Source organism: Condylura cristata, unplaced genomic scaffold (assembly GCF_000260355.1).
Source record: "Condylura cristata isolate star-nosed mole 26May11 unplaced genomic scaffold, ConCri1.0 scaffold00024, whole genome shotgun sequence".
Classification (NCBI taxonomy): domain Eukaryota; kingdom Metazoa; phylum Chordata; class Mammalia; order Eulipotyphla; family Talpidae; genus Condylura; species Condylura cristata.
In genome coordinates, this window is record NW_004567125.1 from 10,996,590 (window position 1) to 11,013,850 (window position 17,261).

The following is a 17,261-nucleotide window of genomic DNA, read 5'->3' on the forward strand; positions in this document are numbered from 1 at the left end:
CAAGGCTAAGCCAGTTTGGATCAGAACAGAGAGGTACTCAGTGCTGGGAGGTGGGGGTAGAGGAGTGATTCCAGGCAGAAAGAGAAATACACGGGAAAGAGAAAAAGGGGAAGTGGGGCTAGAAAGACAGAGATATCCTAGTTTGGGGGGATCAGGAAGAGGTGGGTGGCCTTCCGGTTAAGTTAGGATTCAGCTAAAGGGAATGAGGTGTGAGGAAGGCAGTGTTCCGGAAGGGTGAGGTACTTGGACAAACAAAGGGAAAAAGGGGCATGTCAGCTATCTTTGGGGGGAGTTCTCTGTGTACTTTTCTGGGTACTGGAGCACATTCAATCAAGAGGAGAGCTGAAGGGCTTGGAGAAGGGGGACGGGCCCCAGTGTAGTTGCAAAGGGGAGCCATTAAGTATATTTGGTCTGAGTGTCCATTAGGAGGATTAATCTGTCAGAAGCTCAAAGGATGGATGGAAGGAGCGGAGAGGGGAGCCTGCTCCTCCTGTTGCTGCCTTCTGTCTCAGTCACGCCATCTTCCACTGGCAACTGATCAATAAATGGAAGTTTTAAAACTGTCCTCTGCCCACCCTGCCATGGAAAGAGGGTGATTAATTTTTAGCACTAATGATGATTGCTTTTCCTAATTACCAGGCATGACTGATCCCTAACTAAAGTACAGGATGGGTTTATCCCTGTCTTTCAAACAGTTGGGCAAATAATGCATTGTCAAGGTCTATTGGACGAGTTGAATTTCCTCCCTTTTTCTTTGACTTTTGGTGATTTGAAGTCTTCAGAAGCTATTTTCATCTGCTAGGACATCAAGGGAACATCCTCTCGGTCACCATTGCCCTCTCCGGCTCAGCTCTGCAGACTTCCAGTTTGGGTTGGCTGAGGCCTGCAAAGGGGCGAGATTTAACGCCAGGACACAGCACAAGGAGGGAGGGAACAGTGTCAGACTCACACAAAGGCTTTGATTTGGCGTTGGAAAGGCTCCCTTCCCTAAATATCCTTGCCCCTGTCTGCCGATGTGCCTGAAATTCCACCTTGAGAGTCACTAGTGTCAGGGCGATTTCAGAAATAGTGTAGCATCCCCAACAGCTGCTCTGGGTGAAGTCACAGGCAGTCAGAAAAGCTTTCCTGTCCGCATGCCATTGCATCAGGATGCTGCTTCTAGATCGTCCCTCTCCTCCCTCTCCTTTGCCAACCCTCTAGGCCCATAAGCAGAAATCTGGGCTTGTTTTTTTTCCAGGCTGTGCCTCTTCATCTAGCTCTCTGGATATTAACTACTTTGGCCTATTTCTTGTCTCTTGAGACCACTTTCTCCCAACTAAGTCTTTCAAAGGCTTGTAGCTGCAGACTGGCACCATCTCACCCCCAAGCTCAACCTGTTTTCTAGAATGTTCAGTTGACCAGAGCCTGCACCACCAAGGTGATGTATAGTGGACAGAGCACTAAACTTGTCAAAAGAATTGGTTCCAAGCCTGGCTCTATTACTTAATAACTGTGACTTGGGGACATTCCAGAGACATTAATGCTGTCTTTACAGAGTAACCAGAGGTGTTAATGAAGATTCTGCCATTGTAACATGGCATTTGTGCCCAGCTAAGATTTGGTTTCTTCAGATACTATTTTGTAAGGATGTGATTCTGGAATGTCACTCCTCACAGGAATCACCTGTGGAGCTTATTAAAAGCACACACATCCAGGTTCCAGCCACAAAGATTCTCACTGGACAGTTCAGGGGCCAGAAATCTCTGACCAGCTTCCCAGAGTCTGATGTGGGGGGGAGTGTGGTTCCTGGACCCTTTGAACAACTTGATATGGGGAATGTCTCAGGTCCATCTTCTTCTATTTTCCACAGCTGCTGTACACTCCTTCAGTGTTTTTAGGTTGACAGCAGTCAGACTGTGTTTAGTCCCTCTTCTAAGGCTAATCTGATGCTCTCAAATGCCGTCTTGGTATCTCTAGTGACACTTCAGTCCAAGGTGGACCACATACATCGTACTGGTCCCAGAAGGACTTACCATGTAGCCTAAAAGTGGAACAGGCTGTACCACTGAGGCTTGAGTAACACTCATTATGATGTTCGCAGGACCATGAAACCTCCTGAAGACTCCATCTCTCAAAACTTAGCCCTGCCGTTCAGTGGCACCCAACAAACAGCACAGAGGCTTCTCAGACTCTACCTGATACTACTAAATCTCTGACTTTAAGACTGTTTTCATGCTGCCTTTCTCCCTATGCCCTCAATTGACTATTTCTCTATCTTTAGAATCTCCTATTCCTTTTTGGTTACTGGAGTTACCTGGATGCTGGTAGTTATTATGGCAATCCCTCAATCCCTTCTGAAACTAAATGCTTTGTGGCCTTTAGGATTAACTGTCTGGAAATAGAAGTGGTGGAACAGTATTTGGCTTTTGGCAGTAAGAAAACTATGTCTCAGCTGAACTCTAACTCCAGAGGCCTTCCCTGTCATGGGGAAAGTCATTACAACAAGGTGGTTCTCATGCCCTAATGTCAGTCTCCTTTCTGACACCTCCCCACCCCCTTGGATCTTGCTTCTAACAACGTTCTATACCTCTTTATAAATGGGCTACAGAAGCGTGTTGCAGGCTCTCAAATGATCTACCCATGGAAAACATCATTACCTCTCATAATTACAGGACCTCTCACTGATGGTAGATGCCCGAGAACAAAACAAAGGCCATTTTGCCCAAGGCCTCCTGTATGATATCTGAAATCTTTGGTCAGTGGATCTTCGAAGGGATGGCGTAGTGGTTTTAGCTGCCATGGAAAGTCCATGCCTAGGAGCTATAACATGACGACTGAGTCACATATCCTAGATACTTGTCCTTTTGTAAAATTAGCTATATAAGTGGTGGGACTCTGGACTGAGCTGAGGTTGATGGTCCCCCTTCCCCCACCCCACTCAGCTGCCAGTGATGATAATCTATCTCCTGTGGCTCTGGTGGTATATTTAGAGCCTCTTCCCCAAGAACGAGTGGGATCTGAAAATAGATCACTTGGCCTGTGAACGACTGGGTTGCAGCCTTCATATCTATACCTGAATACCCAAATACCGGTAGCCAGCTCTTTTTGGTTCTCACCACTGCCTATTCAATAGAATCCAAGCCACAGCATCTTGGTTTGGGGAGCTGGGCTCTAATTCAGTATTTATTCTCCCTCTCAGGGACTTTTAATAGACCTTCCTGAGGTTGAAAGTTGACATCCACCTTGGCCTGGGAGTCCTCGAATCTAGACCCAGTCTGGATAAGAGTGGCCCATATTTGCATAGTTGGCATCTCTCTGGAGGGGATCAGATGCTTCCCTCCGGTCTCAGCTCCATTCTTCTCTCAGTGTGAACACAGTTCCATCTTCTGAGAGTACACATGTGTTCTGCAGCTGCAGTTGCATTGTTTACAACAGGGAGGGTTTTATGATAGTTGGTTGACTGGGAGCCAAGAAGTATCTGTGTGACTATTCCTTCTACCTGGAAAATTTTATGATGGCACTGTTTAGTTTGGAGTTAAGGGTCGTTCTAAGTTATTTTAAACCTCTAACTTCTAGTTCCCAGAGAGCAGGTATAAAGTCTTCCCTGTTCATAGTTGTAATCTCAGTTCAATAAGCTGTTACCCAGCTTTGCAGAATTACTGTGTACAAAGCAAAAACACTAACTTCTTTGATAATAGAAATATGAATAATAGAGAAAAGCAGTAACCAAGAAAAGGAGTCTGGTGTGACAACTAGTTATGATACAATGGAGAAATTAAATTGGTGCTGTAATAAATATTTAAGTAAATTTTTTGGGGAGAAGATTGGAAGAACTATTTGTAAGGGGAGCTTGACAGAGGAAATGGTCTTTAGGTGGTAGTGCTTTTAATGAGTAGGATTTTGACGGCAGAGTGGGTGGAGTGTGAGCGTGTTATGTTAGGAACACAGTGCCAGAAACCCTCAGTCAATATATGCTAAGTCTACACAGCAGATGGCCTCAGCCACCACATCGCCTGCTAAAGCAAGAGTTTCTTGGGTTCATAAGCCCCAAATGTGTGTACTAGCAGATGGGCAAAATGGATCTTATTGGTTCCTTGGAATTTTCCTGGGAAGGGGTTTCTCATTTTCTGCTGATGGGTCCTTCTTAGCTTCTTGTTATTGGAAGTTTCCAATTCATCTGCACAGTTGAGTAACCTGTAGTTCTTTGAACAGTCTCTGAATCCTGACCACAACCCTGACCAACTGAAACATCTCTGGAACTGGACAAGGCGCCTATAATGTTTGAAGTTTCCTGGGGGTTTCTAATGTACAATGGGAACACCATCTTAAAGCAAACTACACTCTGTCAGCTGGTTTCACCAGTAACTAGAGCAATTAACTCTGAGAATGAAACTTTTGATTAGTTGCTAAGCTATAGATGACATCTTGCAGATATAGTATGTACACTTGGACACATTTCAGGCTTGGTGAAGTGGCTGTCTTTGATAATACCGGATACAGTCCTAATTTAAAGCTAATCAGTACTTTTTCTGAATGAGGTGCCTCATTTCTGTCCCCAGGGGATCTCATCCACCAGGATCAGAATGCAGTTCATCCATAGGGGAGTCTGTGACTCCAAGAAAGGAACTTGTGACAGTGAAAGGTGGGCTGTTAAGAACTGTTAGAACCTAGGCACACACTTCTGCATGTCCTGTGTCCTAGAGTTGATATCAGGAGATCTCAGTAGGTTCAAACATATTTCATTCACTCACATGCATTTACTGATGTCTAGAGTGTATTCGAGTCTATCATAAAGGCTGTCAGAGCTATAAAAATGACCCAGACTCAGTTGCAGTCATTTAGGGTTTGCTGTCTAGAAAGAGAGGCTTTCAGGCACACTCATGATAATAATTCAAGGAGAAACACCTTGAGTGACACAAGAGCTCATCATGACACATTCATGCTTGTGACTGTTTATTTGTTATTCATTTCCTTCACCACACCCATAAGCTCTATAGTATCATTTTGTCCCTTAGTATATCCCCTGTGATTGACAGAAAATAAGCTCTCAATAAGTATTGGCTGAATAAGTGACAACAAGAGAGAAAATAATATATAGAACCGCTCCTTCCAGTATCCCCTCTCCCTGCCCATAAGAAGAGGAAGATCATGGTCTGGCAAATGACCTATTGGCTAGGAGTCAGAGTTGGGGGCGTAGTTCTTATACTAATTTCTCTTTACCTAGCTGTAAGATCACATCCAACATCCAATTTGTTGGAGCAGCTCTTTCCAAATTGCGATAATATAGTTTCCCCTCTTAATTATTTGGGAAAGGACATGGAAACTTAATATACTGTTTTGTAGGTGAGGTACCACACAGATGTGAACTCATTAATCCATTGCACCAGGTGGAGAAGTTTGCATCTAAGTTTTATATTTAGTATTTATTGACAATTGTCAAATACAATGCTTTGACTCTTCATTTTTGTTAGAAATATTACTTTCTATGACCACACGGTAAAAATGCTAATGGTGGAGGTGGTGGTAAAGCTATATGCTTTTATTACCTGGATAAAGATATTATTGCAGAGACTAGGTCAAACTCATGAAAACTATGCCCTTTTCATTTACGCAAAGGTACTAATGGCCTTAATAAAGCAGAACATATCATTTAAAAGGAATAGATAATTATCCTTGACAAGTAAGCCCAGAATGTTTAGGAATGAATTAGTTAATTCCCACTATGGACATTGAGCATTTGGTCTTTCATTTGGCATCCTAGTGAGGTTTCAGTAACAGCTGGAGACACTGCAGTGAAGTGTCTGAGGGGCTGTCTAGGTAAGGCTTAAGTGAGGATAATGCTGGTGTAGTAGTAGGGGCCTCAGATAAGATAGAGTGGTGCCACATAAAAAAATAGGTATAAACAAGAAAAGCTACGCTCAAATGTCTTGAACTCCAGGCAGAGTTTATGGTTTGTTGTGAGATGCTAAGCCACATGGAAGGAATCACATGAAAAGCTTACAGGAGGGATTTTAGTATAAGCACATCACGTGTGACTTAACGCAAAAGTATTTATTCATCACCTACTGTGTTTTTGTAGGAAAACAATGTATGTGAGGAAGCAGGTGGGAGGAGGTAGGCAGACATGGACAGCGAACTGGAAGTTGGGGGAACATACTTTGTTCCCATGGTGAACAAGATATCTGGTCAGAGAAAGGGAAGAAAAAGAAAATTGAAAATAGTGTAAAACAAACAAAAAGTTACTCCGCTCTCCCCAAAAAACCCATTTTCATTCTCATCATTTTTGATCCACGAAACAAAACCAGACACCTGAGCGAGGTTGCTGGTGTGTGTGTGTGTGTGTGTGTGTGTCACTGAGCTGGTGACACAGCTGGGGGGAGGTGCACAGCTGGCCCCCTGCCCCTGTGATCACTGTCCTGGAGCTCCGTCCTCTGTATTGAGCTCAAATGGTGGGTAGAGGCATGAAGGTGAGGCTTATTCATGCCAGACAAGGGGATCTGGTATTTTTTCTGTGAGGAAAAGCAGAGAGTGTACTCAGTTAGCAAAAGGGGAAGAGAGTAACACAACCCACCAACAGAACATCTTGACATTGACCTTGGACAAGGCTCTAGAGAAGAGCTCTTTAGAGGATGGTGTTTGAGTACTCAGAAGAACACTTGGCCAGCACCAGTTCACCAAACAACAATTGTGTTGGAATGACTTGCTTCCTTCTCTGACAGGCCTATGGCGAAAAACTGTCCTTTGTGCTTCAGTTAGACTCTTGCTTCAGAATCTTGCGGGGAAAATGGATAATCGAGAGAAATTTGAGTTGAGTTTTAAAGTTGAAGGGGATTTTAAGACTTATCTAGCCCCCTCCATCATTCTACAGATGAGCAAAAGGAAACAAGGGGTAAAGTGACTTGTTTGAGTTGTAGCATCATGATAAAAATAATGAACAGCATGATCTTCATAAAAGGAATGAACACATAGTAAGTCTTTAGTAGGTGATTAATGTGTGTTGACTCATTTAATCTTCAAACAAACTTGTGCATCTGGGTCCCAGGGAAATTCAGTAACTTGCTAAGATCCTGTAAACAATGGAATGGCGACGTGTACCCAGCAAGGCCGGCTTCTGAGTTGGTGCTTTCTTTATGGCCAGGGCTCTGCAGGCTGTGTAGCTAGTCACTGGCAGACAGTAGTCCATGGTGCTAGTGGCAGGACTGTCCCGTCACACTTCAGCCATCGTTCTTGGTAAGTTCTTCTCAACATTTTTATCCATGGAAATATGAAATAGGGAAAGCAGTTCATCAGAAGCCATGATATGAGGGGTGATGGGGATGGGAGAGGAATAAGAAAAATGCTGGATGAAGATGCAGGATAAATTAATCTGGATATTTTCATTTCAGGAATATAGGAAGAATAAATAGCTTGCTGGTCCCTGATAGAATGGGATGAATGAATGTGTATAAAAGACAGGACGCCTTGGGGACAGGGATGTGTGTGGCAGGCTAATTTTGCGTGAGTTAACTTATGCGGCTACCTGGAAGTGAATGAGGATAAGCAAACAGATCTCCTGTATTCAGCACTACTCATGTCCATGCCGGTTCTCAGCCCTGCTGAGGCTGGTTCCCTGCTCAGGGAGGTCCGGAGGCCTTGCCACTCTTCACAGTGGCAGCCTGGATCATTCTCTGTTACCTGCTTTTGTTCTGATCCCTTTCTTGGCCACTTCTCTTGTCACCCTGAAGTTTTCCCCTCGTCAGGCCCCTTATTCTTAGTTTTTGTTCTGGTTCCCCTCGTGTTTGAATCTTGACTTTTCTGTGTGATTTCTGACTTGATGAGCCTCTCTGTTGCCATGTAGCACCCAGGGGTGACCTCTCATTCTGTTCTAGTTCCCTGTGCCCAGTTCGTGGCTCTGCCTCTATTGGGTATGCTCATAGCATCCCCATTACCCTGCCAGCACTTACACCAGGAGGAGATTTTGACCACATCTAGAGTATTGCATCCAAGACCGGACAGCTCCTTTCCCTACCACGATGGAGCCTATGGCCGCTGAAATGAATTCATAGAAAAAGGACAGGTTTCAAAAAGACTGAATGCTCATATTATGTAGAATGAATGAATGAGACTAGAACACATAAAGAAGCTAGACTATAGGCATGGGAGATTTGTCTTTGAATTTGCATGAGACCCCACTGAGTAAGACTCCGGGACTTGTCCTGAATGGCAGCAGGGAATTGCCTAAAATGTGTAGGCAGAAACCGTAGGGGGAATAGGCAGATTTCAGCTGACTAAAAAACTTCCTCTTGGCAAGAACTGTCCAGAAGGGGAGTGGCATGGTAGTGAGTTCCCTGGTGTTGGAGGTGTTTAAGTGCAGGTGAACAGTGACGGGTAAGGAGAGCCGTATGACAGTCTGGACATCAAAGGAAGACAGACTCTGTGTGTGTGTGCCTTGGCTCCACTCCAGAGCGCCTCTGTGTCAGTGAGGACTTCATGGCAGTTTATGAGCAGGTGGTGTGATGACCAGGGAACCCAAGGGAAGGATGCCCAAGAGAATGACGACTATCCGGGTTCCCACATCCTCCCTATCTGAGCCTCTTCCATGAGTGGAGACTTGGGCTCCATTGTCAGGGCACAGTTACTTCTAGCCACCAGAGCTGGGGAGGCCCACCCTGAATCTAAGGGCTGATTTTATTTTTTGTAGTTTTCCACAGCTGGGGATTGAGTCTCACACTTTTTCAGTCTGCGCTATGAAAGGGCTCTGTTCTTTCTTGGCCCCCCACCCTTACCCCTCCTTCCACAGATCAAATACCAAGTGCATTGGCTAGAGTCAAGCCAGAGTGAGAAAATGGATTTTAATAAAACCCCATTGATTTGTGTGGGTGCACGACAAGGAAAAGGCACCTAGAGTCTCCCACCCACTGCCACCTCCCCTCTCTCCTGACCTACTCTGGGTGGGGCGGTCACACATCGATTGGCTTCCTACATAATAGATCCTGCCACCAGTGGGGACCTCTGGGGAAGCGCAGGGAGCTGGAAGAGTCGCAGTCAGCAGCCCAACCCTGAGTTAATCAAACTAGCAACAGGATCTCAAGCAGCAGCGACACAGTGGCAAGAGTAGCGGTGGCGGCGGCGGGATGCGTGGTTACTGACAGGCACCAGCTGCTGCGGCACAGCCACTCCAGCGATGTGGCCTCTCGGCTCGGGAGGCAGATTCCTGGCTAATCCCGGAGGGCTGGCCCAGCCCGGGCTCCCGGCGCGGCCAGGGGGCTATGAGCACTCCTGTTAGCCCAAGTTGGAGGAAGCCCTCTCCGCCCAGAGCTGGCAGAAGCTGTGACATTTCGCAGACGCACGAGAGGACTATGAACTGAGGATAAACATGTACGGAAATTATTCCCACTTCATGAAGTTTCCCACCGGCTTTGGCGGTAAGTGTTTCACTGGAGCTCCCCGTGGGGACCCGTCTGTGGAGATGAGAGGACCTGGGAAATATGAATGACTGAACGCGTGTTGATTAGGGGGAGGGTGCCTGTTTTGTTATATGCATATATAGTGCATTTCCCTGTGAGTATGTGTGCGTGCACGCGTGGGGTGGGGGGAGGGGGAGAAAAGGGGAGCAGAGAGCCGCGAGATAGGTGAGGATTTGTTTGCATGTTAGATTGGATGGCCAGATGAGAGGATCAGAGGATTCGGGGGCATTCCACAGACAGCGTCTAAACCAGCATGCTTGAGAATGCATGTGAGACAGATGGAATAAGAGCATTGTTACAGCCCGATGTGTTTGTGTGGGTGTGAAAAGTGGAAGAGTCAAAGGGAAATTACTATGAGGTGCCTATTATCTAACTTGTAATGAGAAAAAAAATGTGATGAAAAAGGGGTTGTCTACATTAAGGTCCCCGGGATACTTGTTAACAAGGGCATGATTGTTTTATTTCAAAGCAGATTGCCCTGTAATTGGATTTTTAAAAAGAAAACATAGCACTTTAATTTGCCACCCTGTTTTTGCTTCCCCTGTTTTCTTCCCTTTTGATTTGCTAATAGCCTCTTGTCCCCTCCCCTGCTGCTGCCCCCAATTCCACTGTGAGGGTGGAGGGTGACTGCCCTCACTCTGAGGGTGGGGTGGGGTGGGAGTCTGGGCTCACACGAGAGAGTCAAGGCTCCTGAAAGTCCAGGTCACTGCACAGGGCAGGGCAGCCGGTCACACTTCCGAGGCTGCTCTAACGCCCAGGCACATTCGTCCCAAGGCTCCTATTCAGTGAGAGAAGCAACACAGCTGCCCAGCTTTGAGTAAATGGAACCAACAGCTGACCAACTGGCCTCCCCCTTGTCAGCTGGTGGTGTGGAGCTCAAGTTCCTGGGAGCCAAAGAGGAGCTTGAGCCCTGCGTACACTGGCAGCCAGGACAAAGCAGAAATTCTTGTTAGGTTTTGAGAACTGAGAAGTCCCTGCTCTCCTGACCTCCTGTGCAGACAGATTCCCAAGCATTGGAAGGCTTGGGAAGGAAACTCACCTACTTCTCTGGCCAGAGCCCTCTGTGAGGCATGGGGGAGCTGGCAAAGTGGCTGTGGTCCCTGCTCAGGGGCACTGGGTCAGGGGGCTACTCATTTATTAGGGTGCGTTGGATAGTTTTTATGAACCAGGCTTGGCCTCAGGTGCTGGGAATGCAGGTGGCACGCGACCCTGAATTTGCCTCTTGGTTGGGGTTGGTTTGTTATTGACCCACTGGGATTTCCCCTGTGTGCCCTGGCAGAGGCAAGAGGAGGTTGTTGCTTGCAGCTGGGGGACCGTGCACATTTTTCTGAAAGAGTGATGTTATGTTATTGGAGCTAGGGTTGTGACATGATGCAGTGAGCATGGTGACCATGACTGGATCTGAACCTCTGATTTCCAGTTTAGACCTGAGCCCTGGCTGTGAAAAGCATCCATAGGGTCTGATCCCCCAGCTCAAGGCCCTGCATGGGAGAGAAACTTCTTGTCTCCTTCTCTGCTATGTCTTGGTTTTGCCAGAGATTTATTTGCTTGGATGAGTTGCTACCTCTAAGAAGATGGCAAAACAAAGCCTATAATCCACCCCCACCCAATTGTGCACCCACCCCCACCCAATAGTTCCCATGTTGGTTCCATTCACAATCGAGAAGTGCTTTTGCCTTTTCCCTCTGGTTCAGTTGTATGAAGCCCACGCTTCTCCACAGGATTCCCAGGTCCCCTGAGTATTGTGAAATTGTGGCTTTATGATGCTAAGGAGAACCTCCCAAATGGTTGGGATGACTGAGTGGGATAAAGAAGTGAGAGAGCTAAGATAAAGGATGGAAAGAAGTTCTAGTTCAAAATTCAACAGGGGCTGCCTGCTGGGAAGTTGGAATGTTAGCATCAGAAGGTGCCTGGAAGGGCATCTTGGACTTCTCATTTTACAAATGCGTAAATTGAAACCTCAGGGAAGGCAGGGTCTAAGGTTATGTGGAGCTGAGTGGGAAAGTTCTCCCAAAATTCTCTCACTCAGATTTATAATAGTATTTCTATAGCCTGAGATAGTGAAAAGAGCATGAAAAATGGAGTGAGGGTTCAGGAGAGAGAGAGAGAGAGAGAGAGAGTGAGTGCTGAGAGAGTGACTTTGGGGTTTTCACTTTCTACCTGTGTGACCTTAGGCAAGAATTGACCCTCTCCGAACCCTGCATGTCTAAAATGGAAGGTATAATCCCATGCTCAGATGACTGTTGTCAGCATTAAGTGAACTAGTGCATGAAAAAGCAGCACTATAGTCCATCATCCATGTATTTGGTACTTAATAAAAGTCAATATATTCATCTCCATTTGCACAAATAAAAACACACAAATAAGTTTAAACATCGGGCATCACTGTAGAACAGCAAATTAGGAGTCTGGGGAAATAAATTTAAACCCACAAAGAACCATTTACTTTGCTGGCTTAACTTTTCATAGTCGTGGGAGCTTGAGTATTTCTCAGGATTAGGTTCAGACACAAAGAGACACAAAGCTTGCACCCATGAGGGGCTGGGCTGATGTGGAGGAGCAGGAGGGGAAGGGCTGTCTTAGTTGTTCAAATGTCTGCCCTTCCCCCTGCTTTCTCTTCCCATTCCTGCGGGAGGAAAATCCTTATTTTGTTTGGTTCGGTTGATGTTTTCCATTTTGGTTGCATGCACCACTTAAGAGGCCACTGAAACTCTGAGCGCCGGGCACCACCCCTTTTGCAGGGAGGTCTCTCTGAGAACTTGCAGTGAGGAGCGCAGGGGGGTAGGAGGCTCCGTCCACAAGTAGGGGACATGTGAGGCGTGCTGTAGGCAGCCCTGCAGCCTGTATGTCTTTGCCCCAATGCAGCTGTTTGGCGCGTGACTCCTGCTTTTTATAGCTCTTCAAGTGGTACCGGGGGCTCCAGTGACTTGAGTGGGGATCACTAGGGAAGCAGAACCATGCCTTGGACTTGGGCTGTGCTGACCATATGTAAGAGTGTCCTTCTATCAGTGAACAAGTTGGCCAGAGGGTGGTGACTTTGTTTGCAGTGGTCCCACCAGAGGGTCTGATCCCCCAGCTCAAGGCCCTGCATGGGAGAGAACCTTCTTGTCTCCTTCTCTGTCATGTCTTGGTTTTTCCAGCTGCTCAGCGAGAGATTTATTTGCTTGGATGAGTTGCTACCTCTAAGAAGATGGCAAAACAAAGCTTATAACCCACCCCACCCAATTGTGCATAATCCTCAGGTGAGAGGGGCATGGATTTCACTTCACTGTACGAGGTGGCACTTACCCAATGCCAGCACCACGACAAGCTCTGCACCAGCGTCAGCAGGTTCAGTCCTTGTGGTGGTGGCAGATCGGTGTGGCTGTGTCACTATCACACTTGTCTGTGGGCTGGGGCCCTGAGGCATGGCCAGGGGAAATCACTGTTTCCGCTTCCATAGCTAGAAAAATGGCAGGGCCAAGGATTTGAACTCGGAAGTCTGGCTGCAGAGTCCAGATTCTGTGGAGCTCTCTCTCAGACGCCTGGGGCTGCACTTTGGGCACACCCCTGGGGGTTCAGAGTCCCTGCCCAGCCTCAGCACTGCCCGCTCCTTACAAGGCTTGGCTGTTAGGGATAAAACACAGGGTAGCTCAGCAGTTACCCAGCAGCAGCGGCTGCTGGAGACTTCCAGAGGTGGCTAACTGGTGGCTTCTTCTGTGGAACCTATCGATTTGCCAAAGTCCTGCCCAACTGACTCTATTTGTGTAAAATACTCCCTTTCCCCCAAGGATAGTGTGTGGGGGAGGTGTGGGTGTGGAGGAATATGCACATATCTTTGTGAGGACGCATATAGGTGTATATGAGAGAGCATGCTTTTTCCCTGTTTACATGTGTAGGTGGCTAATTGGGACCCACCATGGGTGTAAGTGGTTAGGGTTTATGTAGGGAGGAGTAAGTGTTTATGAGATTTAAGAAGGAACATATTTAGTATAAACTATTTTCTGAAATAATCTTACCAAGAGATAGAAAGCTGAATAGCAACCGGGGGCAGAAATTGTAGAAAAATTACAAAAAGTAATTTAAATTCTCCACCTCTCCTTTAGCCTCTTATGTAGCTTCTGTATCTGCAGAGAATATAGCCTCTGGAGTTAGGTGGCCAGGAAGCTGGGGGCTTCCTAGAGGAAGCTGCTATATGTTTCTCTTGTTTGGAAATAGGAGACAGAGAGGCCCAGGATGGTATACATTACTTTCTGGGTTTGGTTGACTCTCAGGATGCAGCTCCTGGTTCAGTGATCTTCACAAAATAGTGACAGTAATAGCTAACATCTGTTAGGCACCTTCTGTGTGCCAACCCCCCCATCCAAAGCATCACATGCACCATCTCCCTTAACATCTTGTGTGGCCTTCAAACTATTTCCTATCTCAGTGAACATCTCAAAGGACCCCAGAAGGAAAGTACAGTTATTATCATCCACCCATTTTATTGACTGGAGTGTTAAGCCAAGATCAGCTAGCTGGTAAGGAGCAGACCCAGGGCACAAACCATTGTTAGGGCTGCTGAGCTTAAGGCTGGGATGCTGTTGTCACAGTTGGCTGCTGGGGCTGGTGGTGGTGGTGGGGGGATGAGAGTAGAGGAGCGTGGGGGAGGGGCTAGAGTTCCACCCAGATCAGCTTTACATGGGTGAATTGTGTGTGAGAACAACAACTAGCATATTCACTTTTTACTCTGGGATTTTACAACTTCCTTAGGGCTCATAATGCAGTTATTTTCCTCCTGACTGTGCATAATTGCAGAAAATGAATAAAACCAAGGACTGGGCCCTTGAAGGTGCTAGTGAAACAAAGTTCCCTTTTTTTCCCAGGTGGATCCTATTTTTTTTTTTTTAACTACATGGAACTTGCCTTGCATTCTAGGGCAGAGGTTGGCAAGCTTTTTCTCTAAAGGGCCAGATATTTTAATCTTTGCTGGCTGCAGGGTCTCTGTCGCAATTGCTCAACTCTGTCGTCAGTGCAGTGGCAGCCACAGTCCACGCAGGCGCTAACGCATGGGCTGTGGCTCTGTCCCAGATAGTTTGCTGACCCCCAGGGATCACTCTGGAGAAGTTTTATCACCAGTGCTGGTTGGTTTCCAGTTAGCAGGACTCCAAAAACTTACTCTAAACAGCTCCTCCTGGCCTTTATGATATAGAACTGACTCTGCACAGCCAGACAGAGAGACCTGGGGTCTTCTGGCTGGACCCTCAGTTACGGTGGAAACACTTGGGAAACAGGTATGGCTTGCCCAGCTGGTGGCTGTTTGTGGCCTTCCAACGATTCCCTTCAACCTCGGGGGCCATTTGGAGGAGCAGGAAGAGGAAGAGTCTCAGCCAAAGAGAAACCTCCCCCCATTCGTTTGGGAAATAACTCAATACTACCAACCACATTGGTCAGGGTTACACTTCCACAGAATGGAGATTCAATAAAATAAAGTCTGGAAAATTGTAAACATACAATACAAGTTAGTTTCCTTTCCCCATTTAAGAAAATTGAGACTGTGGTCTAAGTTCAGCTACAGTGTATGAGATTTTTCTTGAAGACACTATGGCTGCCCTTAAAGCAGCCATAAGATGTGTGCTGTGAGATGCTGACAAGGGAATTAAGTGGACATGGATTCTTTGTCAGTTACAGAAAATCAGGGCAGGAGCCCTGATTTAAATTATTCCAGAGCAGGAGCTCATGAGATGTAGCCAAAAAACAAAACAAAACAAAACAAAACAAAACAAAACAAAACAAAACAAAACAAAAAAGCCCTTAAAATCTTCAGGAAATCTTCTCCCAAGGTTGGCGACCTTGATGCCTCATGACTCCTGAGCTTCCCCAGTTGAGAACTGAACCACCTGGACCCTCCATCTCCCTTCATCAGGTGCTGTAATTGAGAAAGGGCAGAGTAGACAGAGTTTCTGGGTTCAAGAGCAACTACAGATTCCTGCTGGGATTTCAGACTTCAGTGTCGAAACTTACAAAAAGGAAAGGCTTACGAACTTCACTTCAAAAATGCATCTGTAAGAAGTCAGAGGAGGCCCTCCTTGGTGGCACAGCTGGTTAAAGCACTGCACTAAGAAGCTAAAGCCACTTGCGCATGAGTTCGATTCCCACCTGTCCCAGAGGTGACCACATGGCATAGCATACCTCTTCTGACCCACACACTGCCTCCCTGCAGCAGTGTATTTCAGTATATCTGCCTGTTCTGCTCCCCACTCTGTCTCTGGTGAATCCTCTCACTGCCCCTGAGCCTCTGGCCTATACCCCAGTTCTGTATGCACAAATAAATAAATCTTTTTAAAAAAAATTAAAAAAAAATAAAAGAAGTCAGAGGAGTGGCAGTAAAGGAGCCTAATAGTAGTAGTTCTTCTAGGCTGGCTGCTTGGGCTTCATTTCTGTGACTCAGTGTCTCTCCTTGTCCCTGTTTTTACTGGTCTCTAGTGTCATGAGGAAGAAGTCTCTTGGAGGCTTTGGGGATCACACTGTTGGGGGTAAAGGAAGTCCAGAACAGGTTTGCCCTGTAAAAACACTACCTGAGTTTCTCACCCCCCAGAGCTGTGGGGAGCATATCCAAGGTTTGAAACCACCAGCAGGACCAAACATCCCAGGCTGGCCTGGAAATGTCCATCCACCAGTCAGTCAGCACACAGTGGCTAAGCCTGGTTGTGCAAGGGCTGTACAGGAGCGAAGGGCTAAGACCCACCCCTGCCCTGGAAACATGTTTAAATTAGTTACAAGCTCTGAAGTCTGTGGAACATTTGGAGATTATTATTTGTGAGAATGTTTCTTGGGCTGAGGTTAAGCAAATGGATCCAAGGAATTTTGGTGCTTAGACCTGAGAATAAATAAATAATGCTGTACGTGTGACCAAGTGCAGCATTGCCCTGGGGATGCAGCTTACTCTTTTTTAGGGTGACCATAGGCTTAGAAGACAGCCCCTACTGAAGTGGGTAGGGAGAGCATGTCTGAACATGAAAGTCCAGAAAGACAGAGAGAATAAAGTTGCTGGGGTGCAAAGAAAATCATCTTATATACCTCTGGAAAACAATGAAATAAGCAATAAACAGACTGATAAGAGAAAAAGACAAACAGAAGTTTCATAATAACGTTGTTACCTCCTGCATATGTGGGAGAGGCCCAGGAAAGCTCAGTAACTCACCATGTGGCTTCAGTTATCATTTAAAACAATCTCAGCTAAAATAGAGGACATGGGAGGTGGGATTGGAAGGGAAAGGGGAGGTTAACGATAGGCACAGGGGAGGTTACTGGGATTGGCACAGTAAATAAAGGCAGGACTCTTATGCAGGTTTCATTCTGCCTTCTCCACTGAAAAGCGATTAAGAGACTCCATCTTCACTTCATAGTGAGGGAGATACCCTCAGAGACAGATTACCCTTGGCACATGTGAATGTCTCTTCCAAGGGTAAATGTTTACTTCTATGAAATAAGCCTGCCCCCAAAAGTACATTTTTAGAGTGGCATGTTTTTGCTCCCCTATAAAGTCATGAATTTAAGAGCTAGGTATGGACAAAACTGGTGTTCAGTGACTTTAGGAACAAGAAATGGGGTGGGGGCACCCCTAGTCAATACCTTGAATTCAGTGCATTTGAACTGGGAGGTATGCTGGTACAAGATACCAGAACACCAAACTGATTTAGAAGGACAGATGGGAAAAGTAATATGTAAGCAAAATGCGATGAATTGCATGCAGAAAGGTTGGTAGAAATTGAGCTGATGGGCCTCAGAGTCAAGGTCTAATCGTTGTGACCTTGAAAATGTCACTTTATCATTTGGAACCTCAGTTTCCTAACCTGCCCGATTGTTAGTGCATGA

General features: G+C 46.2%; 1 protein-coding gene across 2 annotated transcripts in view; it reads left to right on the forward strand.

The window, feature by feature from the left end:
• Window positions 1-8,851: 8,851 nt before the first annotated feature.
• RXRG (retinoid X receptor, gamma) overlaps window positions 8,852-17,261 on the forward strand; it is a 41,305-nt gene continuing 32,895 nt past the window's right edge. For both annotated transcript variants that reach the window (XM_004688418.2, XM_012729239.1), the window contains exon 1: window positions 8,852-9,383. In XM_004688418.2, coding sequence (XP_004688475.1) covers window positions 9,335-9,383 — 49 coding nt within the window. In that variant the 5' untranslated portion in view covers window positions 8,852-9,334. The remainder of the gene's footprint in view (window positions 9,384-17,261) is intronic.